The sequence below is a fragment of the Rhamphochromis sp. 'chilingali' genome (genome assembly GCF_963969265.1).
Source record: "Rhamphochromis sp. 'chilingali' genome assembly, chromosome: 15".
NCBI lineage: Eukaryota > Metazoa > Chordata > Actinopteri > Cichliformes > Cichlidae > Rhamphochromis > Rhamphochromis sp. 'chilingali'.
This window is the reverse complement of record NC_137942.1, coordinates 5,076,734-5,104,112: the sequence shown is the minus strand read 5'-3', so window position 1 is coordinate 5,104,112 and position 27,379 is coordinate 5,076,734. Positions and strand designations below refer to the sequence as shown.

General features: G+C 40.2%; 2 protein-coding genes across 7 annotated transcripts in view; both read left to right on the top strand.

Annotated features, from left to right (window-relative positions):
• Positions 1-97: 97 nt before the first annotated feature.
• On the top strand, positions 98-5,440 carry nucb1 (nucleobindin 1). The gene is made up of 13 exons (XM_080904335.1): positions 98-213; positions 1,395-1,518; positions 1,617-1,724; positions 1,863-1,995; positions 2,303-2,406; positions 2,622-2,807; positions 2,904-2,994; positions 3,107-3,165; positions 3,391-3,483; positions 3,570-3,659; positions 4,553-4,723; positions 4,815-4,932; positions 5,021-5,440. The coding sequence occupies exons 2-13, from the start codon at positions 1,399-1,401 to the stop codon at positions 5,104-5,106; spliced, it is 1,359 nt and encodes a 452-aa protein (XP_080760461.1). The 5' UTR covers positions 98-213; positions 1,395-1,398; the 3' UTR covers positions 5,107-5,440.
• A 644-nt stretch (positions 5,441-6,084) lies between these two features.
• The window catches only part of LOC308412228 (uncharacterized protein), a 32,106-nt gene continuing 10,811 nt past the window's right edge, over positions 6,085-27,379 (top strand). The window contains exons 1-11 of one of the 6 annotated variants that reach the window (XM_080906404.1): positions 14,778-15,036; positions 18,574-18,627; positions 18,703-18,798; positions 18,905-18,964; positions 20,856-20,906; positions 21,019-21,102; positions 21,176-21,220; positions 21,683-21,760; positions 21,859-21,918; positions 22,907-22,966; positions 23,073-25,757. In XM_080906404.1, coding sequence (XP_080762530.1) covers positions 14,821-15,036; positions 18,574-18,627; positions 18,703-18,798; positions 18,905-18,964; positions 20,856-20,906; positions 21,019-21,102; positions 21,176-21,220; positions 21,683-21,760; positions 21,859-21,918; positions 22,907-22,966; positions 23,073-25,313 — 3,045 coding nt within the window. In that variant the 5' untranslated portion in view covers positions 14,778-14,820 and the 3' untranslated portion in view covers positions 25,314-25,757. Of the gene's footprint in view, positions 6,343-7,599; positions 7,657-9,196; positions 9,251-9,359; positions 9,444-9,537; positions 9,583-9,838; positions 9,911-10,001; positions 10,041-11,055; positions 11,116-11,197; positions 14,363-14,777; positions 15,037-18,573; positions 18,628-18,702; positions 18,799-18,904; positions 18,965-20,855; positions 20,907-21,018; positions 21,103-21,175; positions 21,221-21,682; positions 21,761-21,858; positions 21,919-22,906; positions 22,967-23,072; positions 25,758-27,379 lie in introns of those variants that run through there. The other 5 variants (XM_080906405.1, XM_080906406.1, XM_080906412.1 and 2 more) reach the window with 5 other exon arrangements.

Sequence of the window (27,379 nt, the reverse complement as noted above, 5' to 3'; positions counted from 1 at the left end):
GGTGAGCTTGCATTATGTTCACTATAATACAAAATTGTGATCACAATTCCAAAGCTCCTTACCCGTAAAAAAAAAAGGATGTGTATGATATTTCCGACGTTACCTGAAGGGAGCACACAGGAGGAGATCCGCATTCCCATGACGTCAGTTTTAGCCGACGCAAATACAGCTCGTGCTTGAAGCATTGGGTCAGATATCCAAAACAAACTTGCGGTAAGATACTGCCTATGTAAGGATGTTTTTCAGTGTTATGACAAGTTTTATGTGTCAGTTTAACGCCGACCAAGAGTGTACGAGAAATTAAGAGAAAACTGTGTCGTAGAAAGAAATGTGCTATGCGTTTCTTGCTTACATGTTCGGCGATGTGAAAACACGGAGCTCTAACATCATCTGTAAAATCAATTAATAACGAAAGAGGCCTGAAATAAGCCATAAGCGAATCATTAATTTAGGTTTGTGTTGGGTTTACAGTGACAGGGGTTCGCTGTTAACGAATAGATTATTTTTGGGGGGCTAAATCGTCATCACTCCGTATCCATTTTCCGCATCCGTAGTGTTCTTACTTAAGCTAGTTAGCTTCCTAGCAATAGCTAAACAATACCATTAATTAACAAATGCCTTATTAATAAATAATAATATAGATGGTATCATTACAAATGGCACATGAAATCTCATCTCAGAATGCCGGTATAGCTCCTATTTGTAACACTTCTTCCCTCTTGGATTACATCTATTGCGTTAATTCCTATCAAAATGTCATATTACTGTTTTTTATATATCCAAGGATACATCGAAATCTACGAAGAACTACAGTTTTAGACTTTGTATAGATCCTTGCAGTCGTCTGGTGAATTCGGCATTCATCGGTCATCAACTAATCACATTAAAACCTAAAAGTGACTAGCTCACTTTCCTGCTGTAACCACTGCGTATAATTTGTTGACTGAGATTAAGGTTGTATAGGAGTTAAATTATATAGTATTGGGGGAAAAAAATAGAAAAAAGATGATAAACTATGTCCAGAGCACTACCTGAGGTTTGTTATTGGTGAAGATCATTCAGATTCTCACACTTCCTAAACTACAACTACAGATACCAGAAGACACACCACTCCTGGAAATCTACATAATGTATACACCAAGTATTATGAAGTAAATGTAATGTAATCAAAACAATAGGAAACATGACCTATTTGCACATGAGTATCCTTACAGGGTCTTTTGTTTGAAAATGTCATAATTGAGTTGTGTGTTGTGAGATTTTAGGGGAAGGAGGTTCTCTGTGAGTTAAATGCATCATACAGATTTTTTTAATGTACCAAGTTACATATAAATGTAGGTATGTAGGAGAACTGACACTGGAAGATATTTTTGTTATTGATATTCATATTAAAGGAGGATGAAGTGGATATCTGGCTGGCTCCTGCTGCTCTCCATCTCTGTCGAGGTCTGGTCAGTGCCTATAGATCGCAATGCAGCCCAGCAGGTCCCTAAAGAGGAAGTGCAGGAAGAGAACATGGTAATGGCTCATTATTCTGTCATTTGTTTTTTCTTCTACCTCGTGACCTGTTTTTATGACCAGAGACTTGTTGTGGTTAACATTTCCTTACAAAATAGGACACTGGCCTGTACTACGACCGGTACCTCAGAGAGGTGATTGAGGTTTTAGAGACAGACCCGCACTTCAGAGAGAAACTGCAGACAGCAAACACAGAGGACATTAAGGTTGGTTTCCACCTCTGCCTCTGTTTCACGTTCTTCCTTCTCAGTCGGTAGGCTTCCCTGTGTACTGTTTACATTCTAGCAGCTGGCATTGTGTCCAAACTGTTTAAACTCACCTGGATTTCTCATGTTTGCCATCAGAACGGGCGTCTCAGTAAAGAGCTGGACCTGGTCAGTCATCATGTCAGAACTCGCTTGGATGAGCTGAAGCGTCAGGAGGTTTCTCGTCTCAGGATGCTGCTAAAGGCCAAACTGGACAGCACCAACACACAGAGTGAGTGGGATTCCTTTGATCCACATCACTGAAAAGTTTGCAGTTAACTGTATACTAAAGTTCTTATTAGATTTAATAATCTTTTTTAAAAAATGAAAAAGATTTTTAACACCTTCACAGAAATTTGTGAACCATTGACTTTTCTTATCTTAACTGATTATGGAAATTTTGTATGTCAGTCCATTTTTATCAGTCTGTTATTTACAAAAAAAAATCTCTGTACAAATCTGTGTATTTATTCAGTAATATATATAGAACCAAATGGTAGTCCAGTATGTGATTGGTTATTCACATATGATCCATACAGGTCTTCAGATGGACCATGCCTCCCTTCTGAAGCAGTTTGAACATCTGGATCCGCACAATCAAAACACCTTTGAGGCCAAAGATCTCGAGCTTCTAATCTCAACGGTAAGTTGCTGCAGCGATAAATGAAGAAGAATTTTAGGAGTTTTTAAAGAAATTTTTGTCCATTTGTTTCACAGAGTGTGACAGATCTCGAGAATCATAACAACACTGATCAGACTGTCTATTTTGTGCTATACCTCACTTATTTTTAAAAAAAATATTATTAACAGCAATAGTAGCAGCAATAATATCTTTTATCTCTCTGGCTTTTCATCTAGGCCACTAAGGACCTGGAGAACTACGACGCAGAGAGACACGAGGAGTTCAAGCGCTACGAGATGCTGAAGGAGCATGAGAGGCGGGAGTACCTGAAGAGCCTTGATCAGGAGAAGAGAGAAAAGGAGGAGAAGAGAATGCAGGAGCTGAAGGAGAAACACCGCCAGCATCCTAAAGTTAACGCTCCGGTGGGCGACTGATACATCCGTGTTCGTTTTTATCAGAAACCATTAGAAATGACTCAGGTTTTCAGTCTGTTTTTAAAAAATATTTTTCCCACTCAGGGTAGCGTTGATCAGCTGCGGGAAGTTTGGGAGGAGACAGATGGACTGGATCCTCAGGAGTTCAATCCCAAGACCTTTTTTAAACTGCATGGTGGGTGACAGCAACTCGCTTTAAGCCATTCTCTTTTTTTCATGTTAATGGGTTATATGTTTTTTTAAAAACAAAGAAAGAAGGGTTCTCATTTATTCTCTGTTTCATTTAGATACAAATGAAGACGGTGTTTTGGATGAGCAGGAACTGGAGGCTCTCTTTACAAAGGAGGTGTACAATCCTGCTTACATCCACATCATGACTGCTTCAATTAAACTTTGATTTAGATTTAGTTTTATCCTGAGACTGCTTAAAATCCTGGTTTGATTTCTATTTCCTTCAAAATGCAGCTCTTCTCTGTGTTCCTAAGCTCCTGCAGGCTTTTTTACAAGCTGACAGCAGACATATGCACAGCATCAGAGTAGCGGCTAACATCTGTTTATTTCCCTCCTCCAGCTGGAGAAGGTCTACGACCCAAAGAATGAGGAAGATGATATGATGGAGATGGAGGAAGAAAGGCTGAGGATGAGGGAGCATGTCATGAAAAATGTAAATTGTTAATTATTTATCTCACCATTTCCCACCTTTACTGGGTTTTTCTTTAACTGACGCAGCCAACCTTCCTGTGTTAAAAGGTGGATGCAAACAAAGACCGGCTCGTCAGCCTGGAGGAATTCCTCAAGTCCACAGAGAAGAAAGAGTTCAGTAATCCCAAAGAGTGGGAGGTAAGGAGCTCAGAGGTGGCCTGAAGGTTGGGGAAGTGGGTGGATGCTTTGCACTGGGTGTGTGGTTCAAGTTCCCAGGATGAGCCTGGAAAGCGTGGGTGCTGAAGTTGAACAGTTAATGAGTCTCTCACAAGTTGACCCAATGAAAACTCTTTGATGTACTTTTTATTTTTTAATTCCTGTTTACCAATGGACATTTGGAAAATCAGACTGGGTGTGACAGTGGTGTTCTTTTCAATAATGAGATAATGCATGCATAATGCTTTAACTAATTTCATCGATTGGGGATCAGATAACTATAAGAGGGTGGAGTATCCACTGCAGGTTAGGGCAGAGTTTTTGGATGAATTGGAATTCTCAGAGTCTTTTTCACCAGTGTTTTCACAGTGCGGAGCAGGAGATTGAGATACAGATTGGTGCAGCATTTGTTGTGATGCAGACGCTGTATTAGTCCGATATGGTGAAGAGAAAGCTGAGCATGAAAGCAAAACTGTTGGATCTCCAGTCGATCTACATTCCTATCCTCACCTATGGCTCCAAGGTAGTGACTAAAAAATAAGCTAAAGGTTAAAAGCATTACAAGTAAGCTTATGCATAGGGTGGGAATCTTGGCCATTTGGGAGGCAACTTCTTCGTGGCTAAAGGAGCCTGTTGAGGTGCTTGAGGCATCTAAACAGGATGCCTCCTGTGAGGCTCATAAGTGAGGTGCTGGTGTTGGACATGTGCTACCAGTAGGAGGCTCTGCGGCAGACACAGAACATGATGGAGAAGTTATAGGCCCCAGCTGGTTTGGAAACATCTCGATGTCCCTCCCCGGGAAGAGGGAGGGACGTGTTTTCTTTTTTAAATGGATGGATGTGTGCGTTACCTGCATCCCGCTGTTGTCGCTGCAGACTCTGGAAAACAAGCCAGTGTATACAGAGGAAGAGCTCCAGCGATTTGAGGCTGAACTCAGGGACAAGGAGGAAGAGCTGAAGAGGAGGGCTGAGACTCTGCTTCAGGAGCAGGAGCTGCTGAGGGAGAGAGGCAAAGCCTTGGAGGCCCAGAGGAGAGAGTACCAGCAGGTAACAATCCTACCCTGGCGGTCACTTTCTTACATCATCTGAAACTTAAAAAATAGTTAATTGTTTCTTTTTTTCTTTTTTTAAATGGCAGGCTGTATTAGAAATGTCTCAGCGACAGAAAGAACAGCAGGCAGTGGATGGGCAGCCTCCTGTGGGTCCTAATGGAGAACTACAGTTTCAGCCACAGACACAGAAACCTGAAGATAAAGGTAAACTGACTGTGACATATCCAGCATTGTTGTTACATTCTTTGGCTTGTGTTTTAATTCATTAATTTTTTTCATATTTCTCCCACAGAGGCAAAAGCTCCAGCTGAGCCCGAAGCTGAAGCCCAAAATAATCTGCCTGCAGAACCCCCACAGAATCTGCCTTTGCACACCTAATGTGCTCAGGCAGCTTACACACACACACACACACACACACCTAAACATACGCACATTTGGTTTGATTTACCCTGACACAGATATCCAGATGGGTTCTGCAAAATGCATTATGTGATCTGTGTGCATAGGTTCAGACAGACCGGCTTGTTTCTTGTGACATACTGAGTGTACTGAGTGTTAATGTCTGTGGTCTACATTAGATTAAAGATATCAAAGCACACGGTATTAGTACATGTATTCTCAGAAATCTTCAGTTTCAGTGAAGCTGTCAATCCTGCAGAATTGCATGTGTAAAATCACAAACGTTGCCGAATAAAATCTTAATTTAAAAGTATTTTGGGGAGCACTGTGTGGGGTTTTTTTGCAACACTAAATCGCACAGCTTCAGACATGATCGATTGTCATTATTTTTATGTGGGTGCTGAAGTTGAACAGTTAATGAGTCTCTCACGAGACGGAAGATTTTCAAAGTTTGTTATTTATATAACAAAATTTGCAACTATACATGCCAAGGTCAAGAATTTCCAGAGAGTAATGCAACACTTCGCTTTGTGGATAAGGAGGAAAACAACAGAAATATTCGCTTGTTTCTGAAATTCAGTTTTTCTCAGAAAGATCTGAACAAGATCTTTTTGTGTGAGCTATTTATTAATGTCAAATATGCAAGGACAGTTTAACGAAGAAACAGTCAGCAGGTATTTTACACTCTTGAACTATTGTGGAAAGAGATTAACAGTAAGTAAAGAGAGCCCGTGCTTAGATAAACTGGTCCAGTTTTTTGGGAGGTGCTGCAGGAACCACATTCTTTGGTAGAAGTGTAAATTAATAATAAAAAAAAAACTATAATAATCCGACTACTGAGGTTTTTTTCAACATTTCCAGGTTTTATATTTTGTTATTATAAAGCCCCATAAAATAAAATATATTCAAATATATATATAAAAATAAATATCCATTCACACTTCCGGTGCAGGGGGAAGCGCTTCCTGGTAGCTGAAACCCGTAATGAATACGTGAATCATGCCTCGCAAAAACGAGCTTTCGGAAGCTTTACGATCGCAAATTGTTGATCTGCACAAAGCTGGAAAAGGTTATAAAATAATCGCACGCACTTTGGATATTCATCGCAACACAGTTAGGGACATTGTGCTTAAATGGAAGCGATTCAGTACTGTGGCTACTCTGCCGAGAAGTGGGCGCCCTAGAAAGACGTCTGCAAAGACAAAGATCAGCGAGGTAACCCTTAATTACTCTGCAAACAGCAAATCAAGCAGCCGTGTGTACAAAACTAGACGCCTGCAGCATCCAGACGAGCTTCTTAGCTCTGAACCCTGATGAAAACAAATGTGGAAGTTATTATTTAGCGGCCAGTGGCCACATTGGAGCATCAGCGGTCATGCCAAAGCGCATCAGTTGGATTTCAGACTAGACTAGGCTTGTTTTTCTTTAGAAGGTGTTTTAAACCATTTGTGGATAATATCTCTCACTGTGGTTCGCTGATGTCCCAAAACCTAAGAAATGGCTTTGTAATCCTTTCCAGGTCGGTGGATGTCAGACAGGTTCTATTCAAGTGATTTCTGTAATTAAATAATAGGAGTGTGGCTACTGAAATTGAACTCGGCTTTCCAAAAAATGTCGATTAATCACAGTTAAGTCATCATTTAACAAGGGAGGAAATTACTTTTTCACATAGGGTCAGGTAGGTTTGGATAGATTATTCCCTTAATAAATTTTAAAACGTATTTAAAAAGTTGGATTTTTTATTTACGCAGGTTAAATTTGTCTAATATTAAAATTACTTTGATGATATGAAACATGTAAGTGTAATAAATCAGGAAGCAGAAAACGAAAAACTTTTTCATGGTACCATATACTGGTCCAGCTCACAGTATGAGAGCATGTGATCATACATGAGACACAGATCAAGTGACCCCCCCCCCAACACACACACACACACACACACACACACCTTGCATTACTAAACATTCTCCATTAATAAAAGCATTTTTGTCATTTTCATATTTACATTTTCTAACCGCTAAAATGTCTTTTTAGAGATTGTGAATATATAATATACTAATCTGAATGTCGTTTCAGTTTATTTCTTGAAATGAAATTTGCTACAAATTTTTAATTATTTAATTTTGGCAATTCATTTCCTGCAATTTACCCCAAAGATTCGCACAATGTTGTTTGAGTAACTCTTGTGAAATGCACTCAAAGAAGTAATGAGATGAACAGGATATAACATGGGTGACATCCCACCAGTGAATACTTGCCCCACCTACCTATTCCAGTCCACACCAATAAGAGCATGTTGCTTTTCCACTCCCCAAAAATCCAGAATTTAATTTTTATTTGTATAAAATTATTTAGGGTTCACTTAAAGAAATGTTAATCACTCTACTGAAATCCATGACAGTTTGATCTCTGAGGTGTAGCCGCAGATTAATGTTTACCATATGACTTGATGCATCTTTTCCTGTCTCTTAGGTTGGTAATGGCTCTAGTGAGCCAAAAGACAGAGGAGAAGATTTGCATCACAAAAAGGTAAATTTTATTAATTCAAGAGTTGATGAACTTTAGAAGGAAAAATAGAAAGACGAAATGTGCGAAGACTCTGGGAAAAAACTGGGGAAAACTAAGAATAGAAAAACATATCTGATCTAAATTTGGCTCCAGTCTCACTCAGACTGGTCTCTTTGTGCAGTCCAACTGGTCTGCCTTTCAGACTAATACTACTAGGAGTGGAACGAAAATCTCCAGCCAAATTTTAAATTTCAACTTTTTATATATGCACACACTGCATAAGAAAAATAAAGCCTTTCCAGAAAACTGCAATACCTTAAATGGCCACTTATGGTTGGCTTAAAAACTGAGCAATACATATAGACTATTTATGAAGGATGGACTTACCCACACACGATATCGCCATGGTTATGTGGCTAACTTTGTAGCCTCATTATTGGTATTTTGGGTACAGAAATGTTGTTTTTTCAGTGCCAGACCACATGTTTACTTCTAAAGTTAGACATTTTAAGATGACACTCTGTGGGTTTTAACACATTTTTGAAGCCAGTTTCAAGTGACCACTTGAGGAACTGCAGTTTTTGGCACTTCTGTGTTTGGTTTTGATTTTTAGCCCTGCAGATTGCCACTTGGTTCATCTCCATGGAACCCCATGCTCTCCATTATTAGTTTTCTATTCACAACAACTGTACTGGTGATCTGTGGTTTACTGCTCTTTGTAATCTGAATTCAACCACTTAATTCAACCAGATGTGAGCAGATGTTTTATGAGTTGTCCAGGCTGATCTCCATCGTCTACACTGACAGTTAGACTTGTAGTCAAGACCGCCTAAAACAAGACCGAGACAATACCAAGACCAGAGGGTATCGAGACCAAGACAGACCGAGTAAAGACCAAGAGAAAGTCGAGACGAGACTGGACTTCTCTTTGTAAGCTCCTTTGACTACAATGACCTGGATGACTGAGAACCTTCACAGAGCGTAGCTGAGCCACTGTGTGAGAGCTGAGGAGCGGGTCTCACTCAAGGGGAGTCGACTCTTCTGATTCACTACAAAGCACTCTCTAAGCACGGCTCTTAGAGCTGATGCTTTTGCAGATGACACATTATCAAACGCTACGTTGTGTGTCATGGATACTGTTGACTCCAAATCTCCCGATCTGAGACAGCAAGACCGAGACAGCAAGGCCAAAATGGGACCGAGACCAAGACAAGACCATGACCACGTAAAAGTGGTCTCGAGACCAAGACCGGTCTTGAGACATCCAACTCTACTGACAATATACTGTTTATGCTGTCTTTATACTAGACAGTAAATGTAAAATTTACAGTGACTTCTGATTTAAAATAATGAGGACTTACATGTAAGCTTTAAATTTAAATGAACTTCTTTAAAGTTTATAATATAATGGTATTAATTTTAGTGCTTGACTGAGGTTTTAGTTATTTATTTTGGAGTCATGTATCTCTCGGCATATGTCGTGTAAAAGTGTGCTTGACTGTGAGGATGCTTGGGTCTTTTTCTTCTGGCTCACATCTATATTCTGTCTCGTTCTCTATAGCAGCGAGGAAAGGCTACTGCTGTTTCATCTAAAGATGAGACTACAGAACAAGACGTTAGTGCTTATGTATTTGTTAAAATTGTTTAAATGATTGTTTAAAATATCTGATTTTTAAAGTAATCTAATAAAACCTATCATTCTATATATTTCTCTTTAAATCCAGAGAGACTTTAGCACCACCCACAAGGATGGAAAGATCATACATTCCGACTCATCTCGTACTCAAGCAGCAGATGAAGAGAATATGGTGTGTTAGCTACTGTATATATATATATTTATAAATGATATACAATAAATTATCACATGAAGATGTTTGTAGCTCATCACTTCCTGTCTCCTAGGCTGGACCGTCAGATATCAGAGGAGGAAGTTCAGCCCATAAAATGGTAAAGCATCTTCAGTTTGAGCATTGTTTGGAAAGACAAGAACCCCTCATTCTGTTTACCTTTTAAAATCCAGAGACGATTAGTCGACATAGAAAACTGAAAAATACCATCTCAATATTATTAACATGCCTGATCTAAATTTGGCCACATTTACATTCAAATTGACCTCTCCAGTCCTTTTAGGGAGGAACCAAAAATAGCAGACAGCATGGTTTCAAGTGCAGGTCCTCATTCTGTTTTCCTGTTAAATTTTTAGAGCGATAACATCATCTGCAGTGATGGAAACACAGATTCTTACTCATCTGATGAAGATGAAGAAGACCCTATTGTATGTGAAGTAACAATAAGTGAAAATTATTTTAAGGATATCAAAATGATGACATCAAGATGTTCATCAGCCATCCTTTTCTGACTTGCAGGCCAGTCATCTGTCAGCTGGAGATCCGGACCATGAAATGGTAAATATGCACATGCAGTAAGAAGTGCAATAATTACTTAGTTAAAACTAAAGCAAACCATCCAAATAATGAATTTAAAGAAGGAACCCACACCACAAACGCAATCAAGACGCCCAACTTAGGCTACGTTCACACTGCAGACGAAAGCGCATCAAATCCGACTTATTTGACCCTATGCGACCCATATCCGATCATGGTATGACAGTGTGAACGGCACAAATCTGATATTTTCAAATCCGATCTGGGTCACTTTCGTATGTGGACTGAATCCGATACATATCTGATGTTTTAGAAAGCGACTGCTGTTTGAATGGTCATGTCGCATTAAATCCGTCTTTTACGTCACTGACACAAGACAGACGCCAATTTTCAGCTCCGGAGAAGACATCGCAAACGCTTCCTGGCCATCCAGTGAAACTGTTGGGAAGACAACGTTGGAGAAATGTGAACATTTTATTTGTACTGTATAATCTGCAGATTCTGTCCGAAATCTGCAACTATTGTTTAAAGCATCCCAAAAAACCAGTCTGTGATGAAGGAGTAAACATATCCAGGAAACCAAATTTGACCAAATTTGATTTAAGTTTGAAGTTGTGAATTATTAGGCGCACGGGTACTTCAAGGATACTAACACAGGCAGCTGTAACCACTAAGTTCCTACTAGACTTCACCTCTTGAACCTCAGCCATTTAGGATACATCCTAAGCAAACATTGGTAACTTCTCTGTTACAATATTATATAGTTTTAGCAGTGCTGTTGGCGTTAATCTCGTTAAAATGATGTTAATGTCATGTTAGTGAGTTAGTGCAGATCACCCTGTGTGTGGGGCTGCACAGTGCACAGATTTTGGATAAACTTTTAATCAATTATTTAATTAATGCTTGATACACTGAATTATTTTGGAGACTGTATGTGTAGGTGAAGAGGAGCTTAAATGTGAGCATGACAGCAGGGTTTTCTCGTGCACCGGAACTTAATATACCTGCTTATATCGCTTTCTCTTTTATGTTGTAGCACCAAGGAGCGACCAACTCTGCTTCATCTGATGATGAAACTACAGAAGAAGATCCGACAGTTAGTATTTTTCATTTGTTATTTTTTTACATATGGAAATGATGACATTTTGGTTCATTTCTACTACATTTAGCTTTTAAAGCATATTTCTGGCCTGTGTTACTAGGAGCAGTTTTTCTGTGAAGAGAAGAAGATATATGCTGGTTCCTCAGTCACAATGGGAGCCCTCCTCCTGCTCCTCCTGGCGTTCATTGTGAAGCACGGCTTGTCAAAAGCAGCATCCAGAGATCTCCTGCACCTCCTAAACTTGGTGGTACCCGGATGTGTTCCAAAGTCGCTTCGCTTTTTAAAAAAGCATTCGACTGATTACAATGGAAAGACTGAGATTCACTTTTATTGCCCCAGGTGTACAAACTACCTTGGTGTGGATCCCGGTAATGAGTGTAGTGTGTGCCAGCAGAGCTTGAGCAGAAAATATCTGATCTTGAAGGCTTACTACTTCCTTGTAATGCCGCTCGAAATTCAGCTAAGAAACCTCCTTGCACGCGTCCACTCAAAGCTTGGGAAGCATTTCACGAGGGATGATTCCTTTTCTGATGTCCACACTGGAAACGAATACAAGAGTGAAAGACAAGACGGCAGTATTACACTCACCTTCAACTGCGATGGCTCGCCCGTGTTCAGCTCCTCAAAATACTCCATCTGGCCCATCCTGTGTACCATCAATGAACTACCGTATGTGGAACGGTGCAAAAACGTTCTGTTGCACACTTTATGGTTTGGCAAAGGAAAACCACAAGTTCAGAGTTTTTTGACTCCGTTCATTAACGAGCTTCAGAAACTGTCTGTTGCAGGGTTCTGTTGGAAAGATGAGATCGGCTCGGAGCATCACACCACGGTAACAGTTAAAATATGCACATGTGATGCGATAGCAAGAGCAATGGTGCAGAACTTTGAGCCGTTTAACAAAGAATTTGGTTGTGGTTTTTGCTACCACAAAGGTGAGATGGTTATAAAGGGCAGGGGTTTTACCAGAGTTTACCCGATACAGATGGACGGCTGTGATCTGAGACACATGCCTGAAACAGTCCAACTTGCTGAGTTAGTGATGGGAAATAGTTATGACCAGAGTCAAATGGGGGTTAAAGGTCCAAGTCTCCTGTTTCTTTTGCCGTCATTTGACATCATCAAAGGCTTTGTTCCAGATTACATGCACTGTTTTTGTCTGGGCGTTGTCCGTCAGTTTGTCAATCTGTGGTTCGACCCGCTTTATGCCAGCAAGGACTTCCATTTGACAGATGAGCATTTAAACGACCTGGACAGAGCCTTGTGTGAGATCCAGCCACCAAATGAAATCAGCCGAAGTCCCAGGAGCCTCAGTGAGAGGATGCATTGGACAGCTTGTGAGTGGAGAGCATTTGCTCTCCTCTATTCTCCTGTAATACTGAGGAATGTTTTGCCAGCAGTGTACTACAAGCACTGGATGCTTCTTCCTTGTGCCCTTCACGTCCTCCTCTCCCACTTTGCCACTCAGGATGAGCTCAACTGTGCAGAGTTGTGTCTGGTTCAGTTTGTAGCACAGATACCGTCTCTCTATGGACTCGAGCATTGTTCGTACGACTGCCATGTGTTGACGCATCTTACAGAAGGTGTCCGGAACTGGGGGCTTTTGTGGGCCAATTCAGTCTTTGTTTTTCAAGACATGAACAGCAGACTGTTGCAGATGTACTCTGGTACGCAGTCAATTTCATTACAGATTTTCAAGAATTTCTTTTCATATGAGAAAATAATAAGACAAGGAAGTGCTACCCTTCAGGACGCCAGCACAGAAATCAAAGACTTCTTCTGTTCCATGGCAAGTTGTGATCGTTTTACAAAGTCATTAAATTACATTGGAGAAGAGTTAGTGACTCTGGGAAGTGGCTCTCAGAGAGTTTTGACACCAAGAGAAATTGCAGCGTTGCAGAAGAATGAAACACTTTCGTGGTGCCAGCCACATCGTGACAGTGTAACTGAATATAAGCGTTGTGTTTATAAGAACATGCTGGTTACAAGTTTGGAGTGTAGTGGCACATTAAAAAGAAACAATTCAGTAATAGAAACAAGCAGTTGCTTTGCTGTGGTGGAGTCCTTGGTCGTTGTACCGAAACCCTGCAGCTGTGAAGGAAGGCCCGACTGCTCGTGCAGAGAACTGGTCTTTTTCTGCAAGCAGCTGCAGCGACTAACCAGACAGCCAACTATCCAGGACACACAGATCAACACAAACATCGCCAAATTCCTTGTAAAAGTGAGGAACTCAAATGAACTGTGTGCAATAACATGCCAGGACATTGTTTCCAAATGTTTCATGATTAACCACGTGGGTCAGTTATATGTCATGAGAATGCCTGTGTTTGAGACACATTAAAGTCTGTCATTTATGATTCATGTCAGACCTCTCTGAGCTTGGGTGCTCAGAGAGGTCTGAGTGCACCTGTACATATGTTTGGTATGTAGCAGAAACTACCAGTGAAGGTCCTTCAATTTCATGTTTGTTTTATTCAACATCAAATTGTTAATATCAGCTTTGATTAAAAACTTGAATCTTTGAAAAATTGCCTTAAGTTTCAGAACATCTTTGTTTGTTTCTCTCATTTAGCTGTAATGACAGACACACACATGCTTTATGGATTCCATAAGTCTTTAAAATCACCATCATTATCGTTGTCATTAGATGGATCTGCACTGGTCCATGGGGATTTGGGGCTGTTTCCCCATGGACTAATGTAGAATGTGACTTCTTTCTACAATCACAGGAGTCACCCCCCTGGAACCCCTAAAGAAATCATATTTTGGAGAGTTCAGAATATCAGAGTACAACCCATGTAAAAAAGTTGTAGATTGATCTCAACAGAGCCATTCACTGAGAGAGTTTGAGAATCAAGGTGTACCAAAGCTGTTCGGGCAAATCTGTAGCTGAATTAAAATAATTCTGCAAAGAAAAGTGGGCCAGAATTCCTCCACAACAAAGTGACAGACTCATTGCCAGTTATCACAAACACTTTATTGCAGGTCTTTAAAGTTGGCAAAACCAGATATTAGCTTTGGGGGGTAATTACTGTGTCACACAGGGCCAGGCAGGTTTAGATAGCTTTTTTACCTTGTCTGACATATTGTGTTTGTCTTGTGACTAAGATGAATGTCACATGTATGACCAGTTGAGTCATTCCACAGGCTGTTTTTTCACTGTGTAGCACGTTTGTATCCTGTGTATAACACACTGTGGTTTCTCCCTGTTTACATATGCTTTTCATGAACCCAGCCTCCCCCTCCTGAAAATGATCATTATCTGATAGAAGCAAAGTATTAAGGATTAAAACAAAGTCATATCCCACTGCTGTTTTCACTTTTCATCTCATTTATTATAGAAAAAAATGTATGGGGTTCCATGAAAAACCTGACTTTTTTTTTTCTTGATTCCTTTAAATGACATGAGCAGAGACTACAGGTCAATAATTAAATTACTGGCCTGTCTTGGTTAATCTTTGCCAGTCAAGAAGAAAGGTCAAAGAGACTGTAATAATAGTGGCTACAGTTTTTACTTTGTTGTTTTTAACACATTATTACGTTATTATAAAGCCTTCCCCTCCAAAAAAAAACAAAACATTTTTTGCCTTTTTTTAGTTTTTTTTTTTTTTTTTTTTCAAGAAAAAACTATCCATTCACACTTCCGGTGCAGGGGGAAGCGCTTCCTGATAGCTGAAACCCGTAATGAATACGTGAATCATGCCTCGCAAAAACGAGCTTTCGGAAGCTTTACGATCGCAAATTGTTGATCTGCACAAAGCTGGAAAAGGTTATAAAATAATCGCACGCACTTTGGATATTCATCGCTCCACAGTTAGGAAAATTGTGTATAAATGGAAGCGATTCAGTACTGTGGCTACTCTGCCGAGAAGTGGGCGCCCTACAAAGACGTCTGCAAAGACAAAGATCAGCGAGGTAACCCTTAAATTACTCTGCAAACAGCAAATCAAGCAGCCGTGTGTACAAAACTAGACGCCTGCAGCATCCAGATGAGCTTCTTAGCTCTGAACCCTGATGAAAATAACGCTGCTTCACAGCTTTCGGATAACTGGTGTCAACCGGAAAGAAAAAAAATATGGAAGTTATTATTTAGCGGCCAGTGGTGCCAGCTGTGTATAAGTGGGAGGTACGTGTCAAAGTAAGATCCGATTACGGTAGCCGGGAGTCTTCCTGCATTACACTGTAACAAATGATCGGCGCTATTCACCTACTCTGATGTTTCAATGTGGTAACATTGTATCCAAAAAAAACCGCAAAACCTTCTGTCATTAAATGATTTCTACCGAAAGAAGCTTTGTTTAACTATTTGCTAGATACACTGAAAAAAATGTCTTTTTTAGTCATTATTACTATTATTTGCATACTTGTCACACGTTTAAGAACATCAAACAAATTAGAATATTAGGCAAAGATAAATTGAGTAAAAACAAAGTGCAGTTTTTAAATGATGATTTCATTTATTGAGGGAAAACACGGCCCTGTGTGGAAAAATAATTGCCCCCTAAACCAAGGGAGGTATATGATTGTGCCACCCTTGGCAGCGAGAACTGCATCCAAGCATTTGCAATAACTGGAAATGAGTCTTTCACTGTGGAGGAATTTTGGCCCACTCTTTGCAGAATTGTATTCATTCAGCAACACTGGAGGGTTTTGGAGCATCAACGGCCTGTTAAAGGCCATGCCAAAGCATCTCAGTTGGAATTAAGTCCAGACTTAGACTAGGTTGTTTTTTCTTTCTTTTTTTTTGCCCATGTAGCCCCAGACCATCACATTATCACCATCACGTTTGACTGTTGGTATGAAATTCTGTGTTAGTTTTACGCCAGATGTAAAGGAAATCAAACTTTTCAAAAAGTTCATCTTCTGTCTCATTAGTCCACAGAATCTTTTTTGGTCAGGAATGGTTTTCTCTTTGGAACTCTCCCATGGATGCCTTTTTTGCCCCGTCTCTTTCTTATTGTTGAATCATGAATGCTAGCATTAAGTGAGACAAGTGAGGCCTGCAGTTCTTTAGAAGTTGTTCTTTTGTGTGTGTGTGTGTTTCTTTTTAGTCTTTTTGAGTAATTTTGGTAGGACAAGAGAACAGTGAGAAGGTTTACCACTGTTCAAAGTTTCTCCATTTGTGGATGATGTCTCTCACTGTGGTTCACTGATGTCGCAAAGCCTAATAAATGGCTTTGTAATCCTTTCTGATGGTTGTCAGAAATATTAAAATTACCTTGATATGTGAAACATATAAGTGTGACAAATCAGGAAGCCTTCTTTCTGATTTGTCACACTTACATGTTGGGAAGCATTTCACGAGGGATTTTTTATATTTACATTTTCTAAGAGCCGGAATATCTCTGAATGTTGTTTGCAAATGTGTTTTTAAAGAGTGTGAATATATAATTATACCCTAAAAAGGCATAAACTATTCTGAAAGTCATTTCAGTTCATTTCTTTTAGATTAAAAAGGAATTTTAATTAGATTAGCTACAAAATTTGAGTTATTTATTTTTGTCAGTTCACCCCCTGTAATTAACCACAAAGACTTGCACAAGGGGTCGTGGGGTCTTGTTCCCGAGTGATGGGAGAAGGGAGCCGGAGATCGACAGACGGATTGGTGCAGCGGCCGCAGTGATGCGGACGCTGCACCGGTCCGTCGTGGTGAAGAAGGAGCTGAGTGTAAAAGCGAAGCTCTCAATTTACCGGTCGATCTACGTCCCTACCCTCACCTATGGCCACGAGCTGTGGCCAAAAGAACGAGATCACGGATACAAGCAGCGGAAATGAGCTTCCTCCGATGGGTGGCTGGCCTCTCCCTTAGAGATAGGGTGAGAAGTTCAGCCAGGGAGGGGCTCAGAGTAGAGCCGCTGCTCCTCCACATTGAAAGGAGCCAGCTGAGGTGGTTCGGGCATCTGACAAGGATGCCTCCTGAGCGCCTCCTGAATGAGGTGTTCCGGGCATGCCCCACCGGGAGGAGGCCCCGGGGCAGACCCAGGACACGCTGGAGAGATTATATCTCTTGGCTGGCCTGGGAACGCCTTGGTGTTCCCCCAGATAAGCTTGAGGAGGTGGCTGGAGAGAGGGAGGTCTTGGCTTCTCTGCTTAGGCTGCTGCCCCCGCTGCAGCCTAAGAAGATGGATGGATGGACTTGCACTATATTGTTTCAGTAGTTATTGTGAAACACATGCACACAGAGAAATAACGAGGTGAACAGGATATCCTGTGCCTCAATAATCCTCGAAGCTCAACTCTTCCACTCCAGCTTGTTAATCAACCAGGGACCCAGGCGGAGTTTGAATTCATTTGAAAGCCTGATGCTTCGCCTTGTCCTCCCTGGCTTAAAAACTCAAAAAACACTTTTATTTGCTGTTATCGATTGTCCACCTGGGCCTTACTCAGAGTTTCTGTCTGAATTCTCAGACAATAGTGGGGAATAGATTTCATCACAGTCGATTTCTTTCTACAAGTGCTGCAACTAAGTATAAGGATATAATTCACCCACTGTTATCTTCTTCAACGCCTTGTGCCAACACAGTGCAGAGCAGGTACCTGAATGCTCCTCCCACAAAGGTCGATTATCTTGTTAATAGTTGTACTTCTTAACTGCGTACTACTTTAGATACTGTAGCTCCACTGAAAAAGAAAGTACTTGCCTTCCTGGTATAACTCTCAAACGTGGACTTTAAAGCAGATAACTCATAAGCTGGAGGAAATGACGTCTCACTAATCTGGAAGATTTATTGTAGAAGACCTGAAAAAATAGTTTGCTGCTTTATGAAAAGCTAGAACACCTTATTATTCATCACTGATTGAAGAAAATAAGAACCACCCTGGGCTTCTCTTCAGCGCTGTAGCCAGGCTGACAAAAAGTCAGAGCGCTGTTGAGCCAACCGTCCCTTTAACGTCAACTAGTAATGACTTCATGAACTTCTTCATGAATTAAATTTTAACCATTAGAGAAAAAAAATTACTCAATCATCTCACAGATGTAACATGATCTACAGCTACAATTGATCTTTCTGAGCTAACTTCAGTAAATAATTCCTCCAAACCATCAACATGTCTTTTAGACCCTGTTGTTGGGGTTTTCTCTGTTTTCTTTGTATTATTTTTCTTATAGAGCACCTCGAGGCAACTGTTGTGGTGATTTGGCGCTATATAAATAAAATTGAATTGAATTAAATTAAATAACATGGGTGACATCATATTTCATGCAACAACAAAGAGGGCACGTTACTTTTCCAGTCTCTAAAGATGCAGTATTGCCCAGGATTTCATTTTTATTTGTATGAAATTATTTTTTAATGTTTGATGCCCCCAAAGGTCTGGCTGTTCACATGATGGCTTCGTTTAATTAAAGAAATGTTAATCACGCTGCTGAAATCAATGACAAGTTGATATCTGAGGTGCAGCCAGACATTAATGTTTACCATATGTCTTGATGCATCTTTTTCTGTTTCTTAGGTTGGTCATGGCCCTAGTGAGCCAAAAGACAGAGGAGATTCACACACTAAAAAGGTAAAAATTCATTAATGCAAGGACTGATGAACTTTGGGAGGAAAAATAGAAAGACAATATCATTCTATTTTTCAGTTAAAAAGCGAGAGAGACTCTACCGCTGTCCGCAGTGATGCACAGATTATATATTCCTGCTCATCTGATACTGAAGCTACAGATGATGATCCTGTGGTGTGTGAGCTCAGAATAAATTAAGCATTTTCTGCTTTGTTTTTTTTTCACAATATTAATATGATCATATGAAGACATTTATAGGTCATCCCTTCCTGTCATCTAGGCTGGACGTGCGTCTGCTGGACCATCAAATAATAGAGGACAAGGTGTAGGCCTTAAAACGGTAAAACATCTTCATTTTTAAAGTTTGAAAACAAAAGAGCCCTCTAATTTTGTTTACTTGTTCAGAGAGATTATAACCCTTAATGGAGAGAATATGAGGTCTGGTTAAAATGTGCAAAGACTCTATTGGGGAAACTATGAAATAAAAACATATCTGATCTAAATTTGACTCCAGGCTTATTCAGGCTGGTATCTTTGTCCAGTCCACTTTGTCTGCCTGGAAATTTCAGGTTAATACTGCTAGGAGTAGAACTAACATTTCCAGCCAAATTTAAATGTTCAACTTTTTATATATGCACTCATTGCATGGGAAAAAAGAAGCCTTTCCAGAAAGCTGCAGTACCTCAAATGGCGATTGAGTTATACATATAGATTGTATATGAAGGATGGACTTAACCATGGTCATATCATCTGTGGGTATGTGGAGAACCATGAAGCCTTATCATTGGTATTTTGGCCACAGCCATGTTGGCCTTTCAGCGCAAGACCACATTTGGACGGGAGAATTGAATGAAGTTATCAGCAACCAGTATTCATACACGTTATGGCTGTAGTACACCCAAATACCTGCTAGAGTAAAAAGAAGATATCACTAATAAAACAGTTTTTTGTACCAGGATGTGAACATGTCTAGGGCTGTGCGATATGACCAAAATCTCATATCCCGATAAAAGACCTCTACCATCCGATAACGATATAAATCATGAAAATTTTAAATTTTTTGTAAATTCTGTGAATCTCGGGCAGCTCGACTTGCGTGAAGTGTTTCTAGCTGGGCGTCGTGTACCTGGAGTCCAGTGTTTTAACCGATGCATGAAACTATATATTTTTAGACATAAGTTGTAACGGCCGCCGTTTTCTTTGTGAGTATTTATTACACGGCGTGCTGCGGGGAAAAGCCTGTTCTAACGTTTGAGTCTAAGGTTTATTTTTTAGCACCTGGCGGCTCTTTTTTGTTCCTCATATGTAAAACACTCTGCATACCCTTTCACGTGATTCAGTTTATTTTGAAAAGTCTCAACAGGATCTTGAGCTTTATTCTGAAAGGTTTATGTGGAAAATAAACAAGCGGACACGTGATGGTTTTACCGTCGTTGTTGCTAACGACAACGCATAAAAACAGTCGCTTGTCCGTCTGTAGTGTGGTTATATTAAATATTAGAGAAAGAGAGAACTTTAAGAAATGAATATAGCCACTACAGTGACCATCAGAACGGTGAAAAAATATTGCCGTAAACAGTTTATTTTGCAACACCACGAAACAAACGATAGAGTAAAATGAAACGATAGACGTTTTTATATCGTCATCCGATATATATCCTTATATCAAACAGCCCTAAACATGTCTACTTCTAAAGTTGGACAGTTTAACATGACACTCTGTGGGTTTCACTCACTTTTGAAGCCAGTTTCAAGTGACCACTTGAGGAACTGCAGTTTTTGGCACTTCTGTGCTTGGTTTTGATTTTTAGCCTTGCAAATTGACACTTGGATAATCTCCATGGAACTCCATGCTCTCCATTGTTAATTTCCCATTTACAACAAGTGTACTGGGGTAAAAGGTTTTTACAACTCACAGGTTTGGATTGTATTCAAGTTTTAAGCGATGTATTATTGGATGGATGCTTTGAATGACATGTGGGTATCGCTATAGCTGTGATAACCACTAACTCTACTGTGTTCACCTTTTGTTTAAGAAACATTCTAAATGAACATAATGTCTCATTCTAGGTTACTACATGGCTGTAGTTATTTTAGTGCTTGACTGAGGTTTTGGTTATTTATTTTGTCACGTCTCTGGGCACATGAAGGCAAAAGTGTGCTTGAGTGACAGGATACTTGTGTTTTTTTTTCTTCTGGCTCACATCTATATTCTGTCTCTTTCTCTATAGCAGCGAAAGGCTACTGCTGTTTCATCTAATGACGAGACTACAGAACAAGACGTTAGTGTTTATGTGTTTGTTAAAATTGTTTAAATGTTTGTATAAAATAAATATCTGATTTTTAAAAGTAATCCCATAAAACACGTCATTCTATATTTCTCTTTAAATCCAGAGAGACTTTAACACCACCCACAAGGATGTAGAGATTAAACATTCCTACTCATCTGATACTGAAGCAACAGATGAAGAGAATATGGTGTGTTAGCTACCATACAGTATTAAAATTGTCACATGGAGACGTTTGTAGCTCATCATTTCCTGTCTTCCAGGCTGGACCGTCAGATATCAGAGGAGGAAGTTCAGACCATAAAATGGTAAAGTTCCTTCAGTTTAAGCATTGTTTGGAAAGAGAAGAACCTTTCATTCTGTTTACCTTTTAAAATCTAAAGAGACACTGAATGGACATAGTCCGCATAGGAAAAACAGAAAAATACCATCTCATTATTATTAACATGTCTGATCTAGATTTGACTGCAGTTACATTCAAGCTGACCTCTCTAGTCCTTTTAGGGAGGGATCAAAAAATAGCAGATAGTGTAGATTGCACCTTTACATAGGTGATGTTGCAGAACTTCATATATGATCACCAGCCACTTTGTGAACCACCCTAATTCATTATAGAATGTAATAACATCACACAGTTGCTGCAAATCTGTTGGCTGCACATCCACAATCCAAAACTCCTATCTCATCAGATTCCACCAAAGTGCTTCATTGAATTGAAATTTGGGGCAGTTAGCATCTTCGTTCTGTTTTCTTGTTAAAATCCTCAATAGGTTATTATGAAAGAAAACACCATCTGTAGTGATGGCAACACAGATTCCTACTCATCTGATGAAGATGAAGAGCCTATGGTATGTGAAGCAACAATAAGTAACGATAAGTAGGTTTATTAACGATATCAAAATGATGACATCAAGATGCTCCTCAGTCATCCTTTTCTGACTCTTAGGCCAGTCATCTGTCAGCTGGAATAGGAGAGAGCAGAGGAGGAGATCCGGACCATGAAATGGTAAATATGCACATGCAGAAATAATTACTGTGTATCCACCCATATGTACATACACCCATACGGGTGTAATATGATGTGATATGGGAAACAGTTTTTTGTACCAGACTGTAAATATGATAATTTCTGGACATTTTGCCAGAAATCTGTGGGGATTGACTCTATTCTGGTGTGTGTGTGTGTGTGTGGGGGGGGGGGGGGGGGGGGGGGGGTTTAAACCCAGTCTCAAGTGGCCACTGGAGGAAGGACAGTTTTTTTCCACTTCTTCATTTGCTTTGGTTTTTGTTCCTGGAGCTTTCTCTTTTTGACACAAAGGACCAGAGGTTCTATTCCAAGCTCCTCATCCTATCTCTGAGGCTTAGGTCAGCCACTCTATGAAGGAAAATCATTTTGGCCACTTGTATTCGCAACCTTTCCTTACCTTTTCACCAGTCCAGCAGTCGAATCCATTTTCTACCTTCTGATCAGTTGTGAATAAGATCCCAAGTTTCTTGAATACCCTCACCTTTAGCAATCTTTCCCCCAACCAAAAGGCAGAATTCTAACATTTTCCAGCAGAGAGTCGTGGCCTTAGATTTAGAGTCCTAAATTTCATCTTGGACATTTCAGACTCAGCTACAGGCTGCTGCAATGCATGTTGAAGGTCATGCTCCATGAAGCTAACAGAACCACCTCAACTGCAAGAAATGTGGATTATATTCTTAAGTTCTCAAAGGGGATACCTTCCTCATCCCAGGAAAGTATGAGAACCTTCCCATACTTGTCCCAAATATGATTGGATACAGGAGCAAACCTGATGGAGTTCAACACAGACTGAAAATGTACCTGAATTTGTGCCAAAGACTCCGACACAGCTTGGATTTAGAGGTTAGGAGTTTGCTCTAATTTTGGAGACTGTATGTGTAGGTGAAGAGGAGCTTAAATGTGAGCAAAACAGCAGGGTTTTTCGTATAATATACCTGCTTATATCTCTTTCTCTTTTATGTTGTAGCACCAAGGAGCAACCAACTCTGCTTCATCTGATGATGAAACTACAGAAGAAGATCCAACAGTTAGTATTTTTCATTTGTTATTTTTTTACATATGGAAATGATGACATTTTGGTTCATTTCTACTACATTTAGCTTTTAAAGCATATTTCTGGCCTGTGTTACTAGGAGCAGTTTTTCTGTGAAGAGAAGAAGATATATGCTGGTTCCTCAGTCACAATGGGAGCCCTCCTCCTGCTCCTCCTGGCGTTCATTGTGAAGCACGGCTTGTCAAAAGCAGCATCCAGAGATCTCCTGCACCTCCTAAACTTGGTGGTACCCGGATGTGTTCCAAAGTCGCTTCGCTTTTTAAAAAAGCATTCAACTGATTACAATGGAAAGACTGAGATTCACTTTTATTGCCCCAGGTGTACAAACTACCTTGGTGTGGATCCCGGTAATGAGTGTAGTGTGTGCCAGCAGAGCTTGAGCAGAAAATATCTGATCTTGAAGGCTTACTACTTCCTTGTAATGCCGCTCGAAATTCAGCTAAGAAACCTCCTTGCACGCGTCCACTCAAAGCTTGGGAAGCATTTCACGAGGGATGATTCCTTTTCTGATGTCCACACTGGAAACGAATACAAGAGTGAAAGACAAGACGGCAGTATTACACTCACCTTCAACTGCGATGGCTCGCCCGTGTTCAGCTCCTCAAAATACTCCATCTGGCCCATCCTGTGTACCATCAATGAACTACCGTATGTGGAACGGTGCAAAAACGTTCTGTTGCACACTTTATGGTTTGGCAAAGGAAAACCACAAGTTCAGAGTTTTTTGACTCCGTTCATTAACGAGCTTCAGAAACTGTCTGCTGCAGGGTTCTGTTGGAAAGATGAGATCGGCTCGGAGCATCACACCACGGTAACAGTTAAAATATGCACATGTGATGCGATAGCAAGAGCAATGGTGCAGAACTTTGAGCCGTTCAACAAAGAATTTGGTTGTGGTTTTTGCTACCACAAAGGTGAGATGGTTATAAAGGGCAGGGGTTTTACCAGAGTTTACCCGATACAGATGGACGGCTGTGATCTGAGACACATGCCTGAAACAGTCCAACTTGCTGAGTTAGTGATGGGAAATAGTTATGACCAGAGTCAAATGGGGGTTAAAGGTCCAAGTCTCCTGTTTCTTTTGCCGTCATTTGACATCATCAAAGGCTTTGTTCCAGATTACATGCACTGTTTTTGTCTGGGCGTTGTCCGTCAGTTCGTCAATCTGTGGTTCGACCCGCTTTATGCCAGCAAGGACTTCCATTTGACAGATGAGCATTTAAACGACCTGGACAGAGCCTTGTGTGAGATCCAGCCACCAAATGAAATCAGCCGAAGTCCCAGGAGCCTCAGTGAGAGGATGCATTGGACAGCTTGTGAGTGGAGAGCATTTGCTCTCCTCTATTCTCCTGTAATACTGAGGAATGTTTTGCCAGCAGTGTACTACAAGCACTGGATGCTTCTTCCTTGTGCCCTTCACGTCCTCCTCTCCCACTTTGCCACTCAGGATGAGCTCAACTGTGCAGAGTTGTGTCTGGTTCAGTTTGTAGCACAGATACCGTCTCTCTATGGACTCGAGCATTGTTCGTACGACTGCCATTTGTTGACGCATCTTACAGAAGGTGTCCGGAACTGGGGGCTTTTGTGGGCCAATTCAGTCTTTGTTTTTCAAGACATGAACAGCAGACTGTTGCAGATGTACTCTGGTACGCAGTCAATTTCATTACAGATTTTCAAGAATTTCTTTTCATATGAGAAAATAATAAGACAAGGAAGTGCTACCCTTCAGGACGCCAGCACAGAAATCAAAGACTTCTTCTGTTCCATGGCAAGTTGTGATCGTTTTACAAAGTCATTAAATTACATTGGAGAAGAGTTAGTGACTCTGGGAAGTGGCTCTCAGAGAGTTTTGACACCAAGAGAAATTGCAGCGTTGCAGAAGAATGAAACACTTTCGTGGTGCCAGCCACATCGTGACAGTGTAACTGAATATAAGCGTTGTGTTTATAAGAACATGCTGGTTACAAGTTTGGAGTGTAGTGGCACATTAAAAAGAAACAATTCAGTAATAGAAACAAGCAGTTGCTTTGCTGTGGTGGAGTCCTTGGTCGTTGTACCGAAACCCTGCAGCTGTGAAGGAAGGCCCGACTGCTCGTGCAGAGAACTGGTCTTTTTCTGCAAGCAGCTGCAGCGACTAACCAGACAGCCAACTATCCAGGACACACAGATCAACACAAACATCGCCAAATTCCTTGTAAAAGTGAGGAACTCAAATGAACTGTGTGCAATAACATGCCAGGACATTGTTTCCAAATGTTTCATGATTAACCACGTGGGTCAGTTATATGTCATGAGAATGCCTGTGTTTGAGACACATTAAAGTCTGTCATTTATGATTCATGTCAGACCTCTCTGAGCTTGGGTTGGAAATGTTGGAAATGCTCCAACCAACCTTCGCCACTTTGACAACCCCTGATTAAATCAGATAACTCAAATAAGAAAACATGCTGTCTATTTTCCAACAGGTGATACATTCAACACAACCCTGGGCAGTACCGAAACATGCAATAAGCACAACCTCTGTATTGCATTACTTTATGCTCTTATTGCACCAGCCGGACAAAGTGCATTAAAAATACTATTTTATTATTATCTTTTTCAGTTGTGCAATTTTCTTGTTGTACATTAAAGTGCACCTGTACATATGTTTGGTATGTAGCAGAAACTACCAGTGAAGGTCCTTCAATTTCATGTTTGTTTTATTCAACATCAAATTGTTAATATCAGCTTTGATTAAAAACTTGAATCTTTGAAAAATTGCCTTAAGTTTCAGAACATCTTTGTTTGTTTCTCTCATTTAGCTGTAATGACAGACACACACATGCTTTATGGATTCCATAAGTCTTTAAAATCACCATCATTATCGTTGTCATTAGATGGATCTGCACTGGTCCATGAGGAGTTGGGGCTATTTCCCCATCGACTAATGTAGAATGTGACTTCTTTTTACAATTACAGGAGTCACCCCCCTGGAACCCCTAAAAAAATCATATTTTGGAGAGTTCAGAATATCAGAGTACAACCCATGTAAAAAAGTTGTAGATTGATCTCAACAGAGCCATTCACTGAGAGAGTTTGAGAATCAAGGTGTACCAAAGCTGTTCGGGCAAATCTGTAGCTGAATTAAAACAATTCTGCAAAGAAAAGTGGGCCAGAATTCCTCCACAACAAAGTGACAGACTCATTGCCAGTTATCACAAACACGTCTTAAAAGTTTCAAAATCAGTTATTATCTTTAGGGGGTAATTACTGTTTCACACAGGGCCAGGCAGGTTTGGATAGCTTTTTTACCTTAATAAATGAAAAACGATTTTGAACTATTCAGGTTATCTTGGCGTAATATTTAAATCTGTCTCATTATCTTTAACATCCAAGACAAATATGCAAAAAACTATGAAATCAGGAAGGAGTCAAATACCTTTTCACAACACTGTACAAACAAGATTATCCTGACAAAAGGTTTGGCCATCTACAAGATTCAGTTCTTCCACCAACACTAGAATTATCCAATACTTGAAAACATGAAAAAAATTTTGTCTCTGTTGTCAACCTATTGTGTTTGTATTGTGACTAAGATGAATGTCAGATCGCATTAATGACCATTAAGTCAGTCCACAGGCTGTTTACTGTGTACTACGTTTGTGTCTTGTCTATCACACACTGTGAAATTCCTGTTTTGTGTTTTCTTGAACCCAGCCTCGCCTTCCTCCTTTCACTGTGAGTCTGCAGACACTCCGGGTTGTCTCCTGTCATTGTTCCCAGGGGAACTGCTGATGCTTCTTCTTCTTGTCCTCATGATGAGTTGTTCACTGAGCCACTCAGGGCACTCCTATCAGTAAGATGTTAATCTCATTGTCTACTGTGGATCTAATACCAACAAAGGGGAAGAAAAGAAAAGGAAAGAAGATGGACACAGGTTTGGGGAAAATCTTAGTTTGAGGTATTTGTGTTTAGAACAACATTTGTATGACAAAGGTAAAGATGCTGGAGTTTTCTTGACGTCATTTTTAAAAGCATTGTTACGGAAATATGGTGATGGTGGTGTTATTAAAGTGGGAGATTTTTACAGGATACACTTCATTTAACAACACAATGCTCTGCCCAGTGGGTGCTGCTTGAGTTTAAGTCACTTTTCTCCTTCAATATGGAACCCAACCATACACCATCATAGTAAAATATGGTGGCAACAAAATTAACACAAGTTAGAAGTGTGCATCAAACCAATAAATGTTCTGGGATGTTCTTAGGACTTATGAGGCGAAAGTTCTCCAGAAACTGACTGCTGGAAGACCAGACATCATCCTTCCAACCCTGCAGAAATCTTGACAAGATTTCCTATTCATTTGTTGGAAAAAGTTTGAAATTTCATGATTTTCTTTTTTTTTC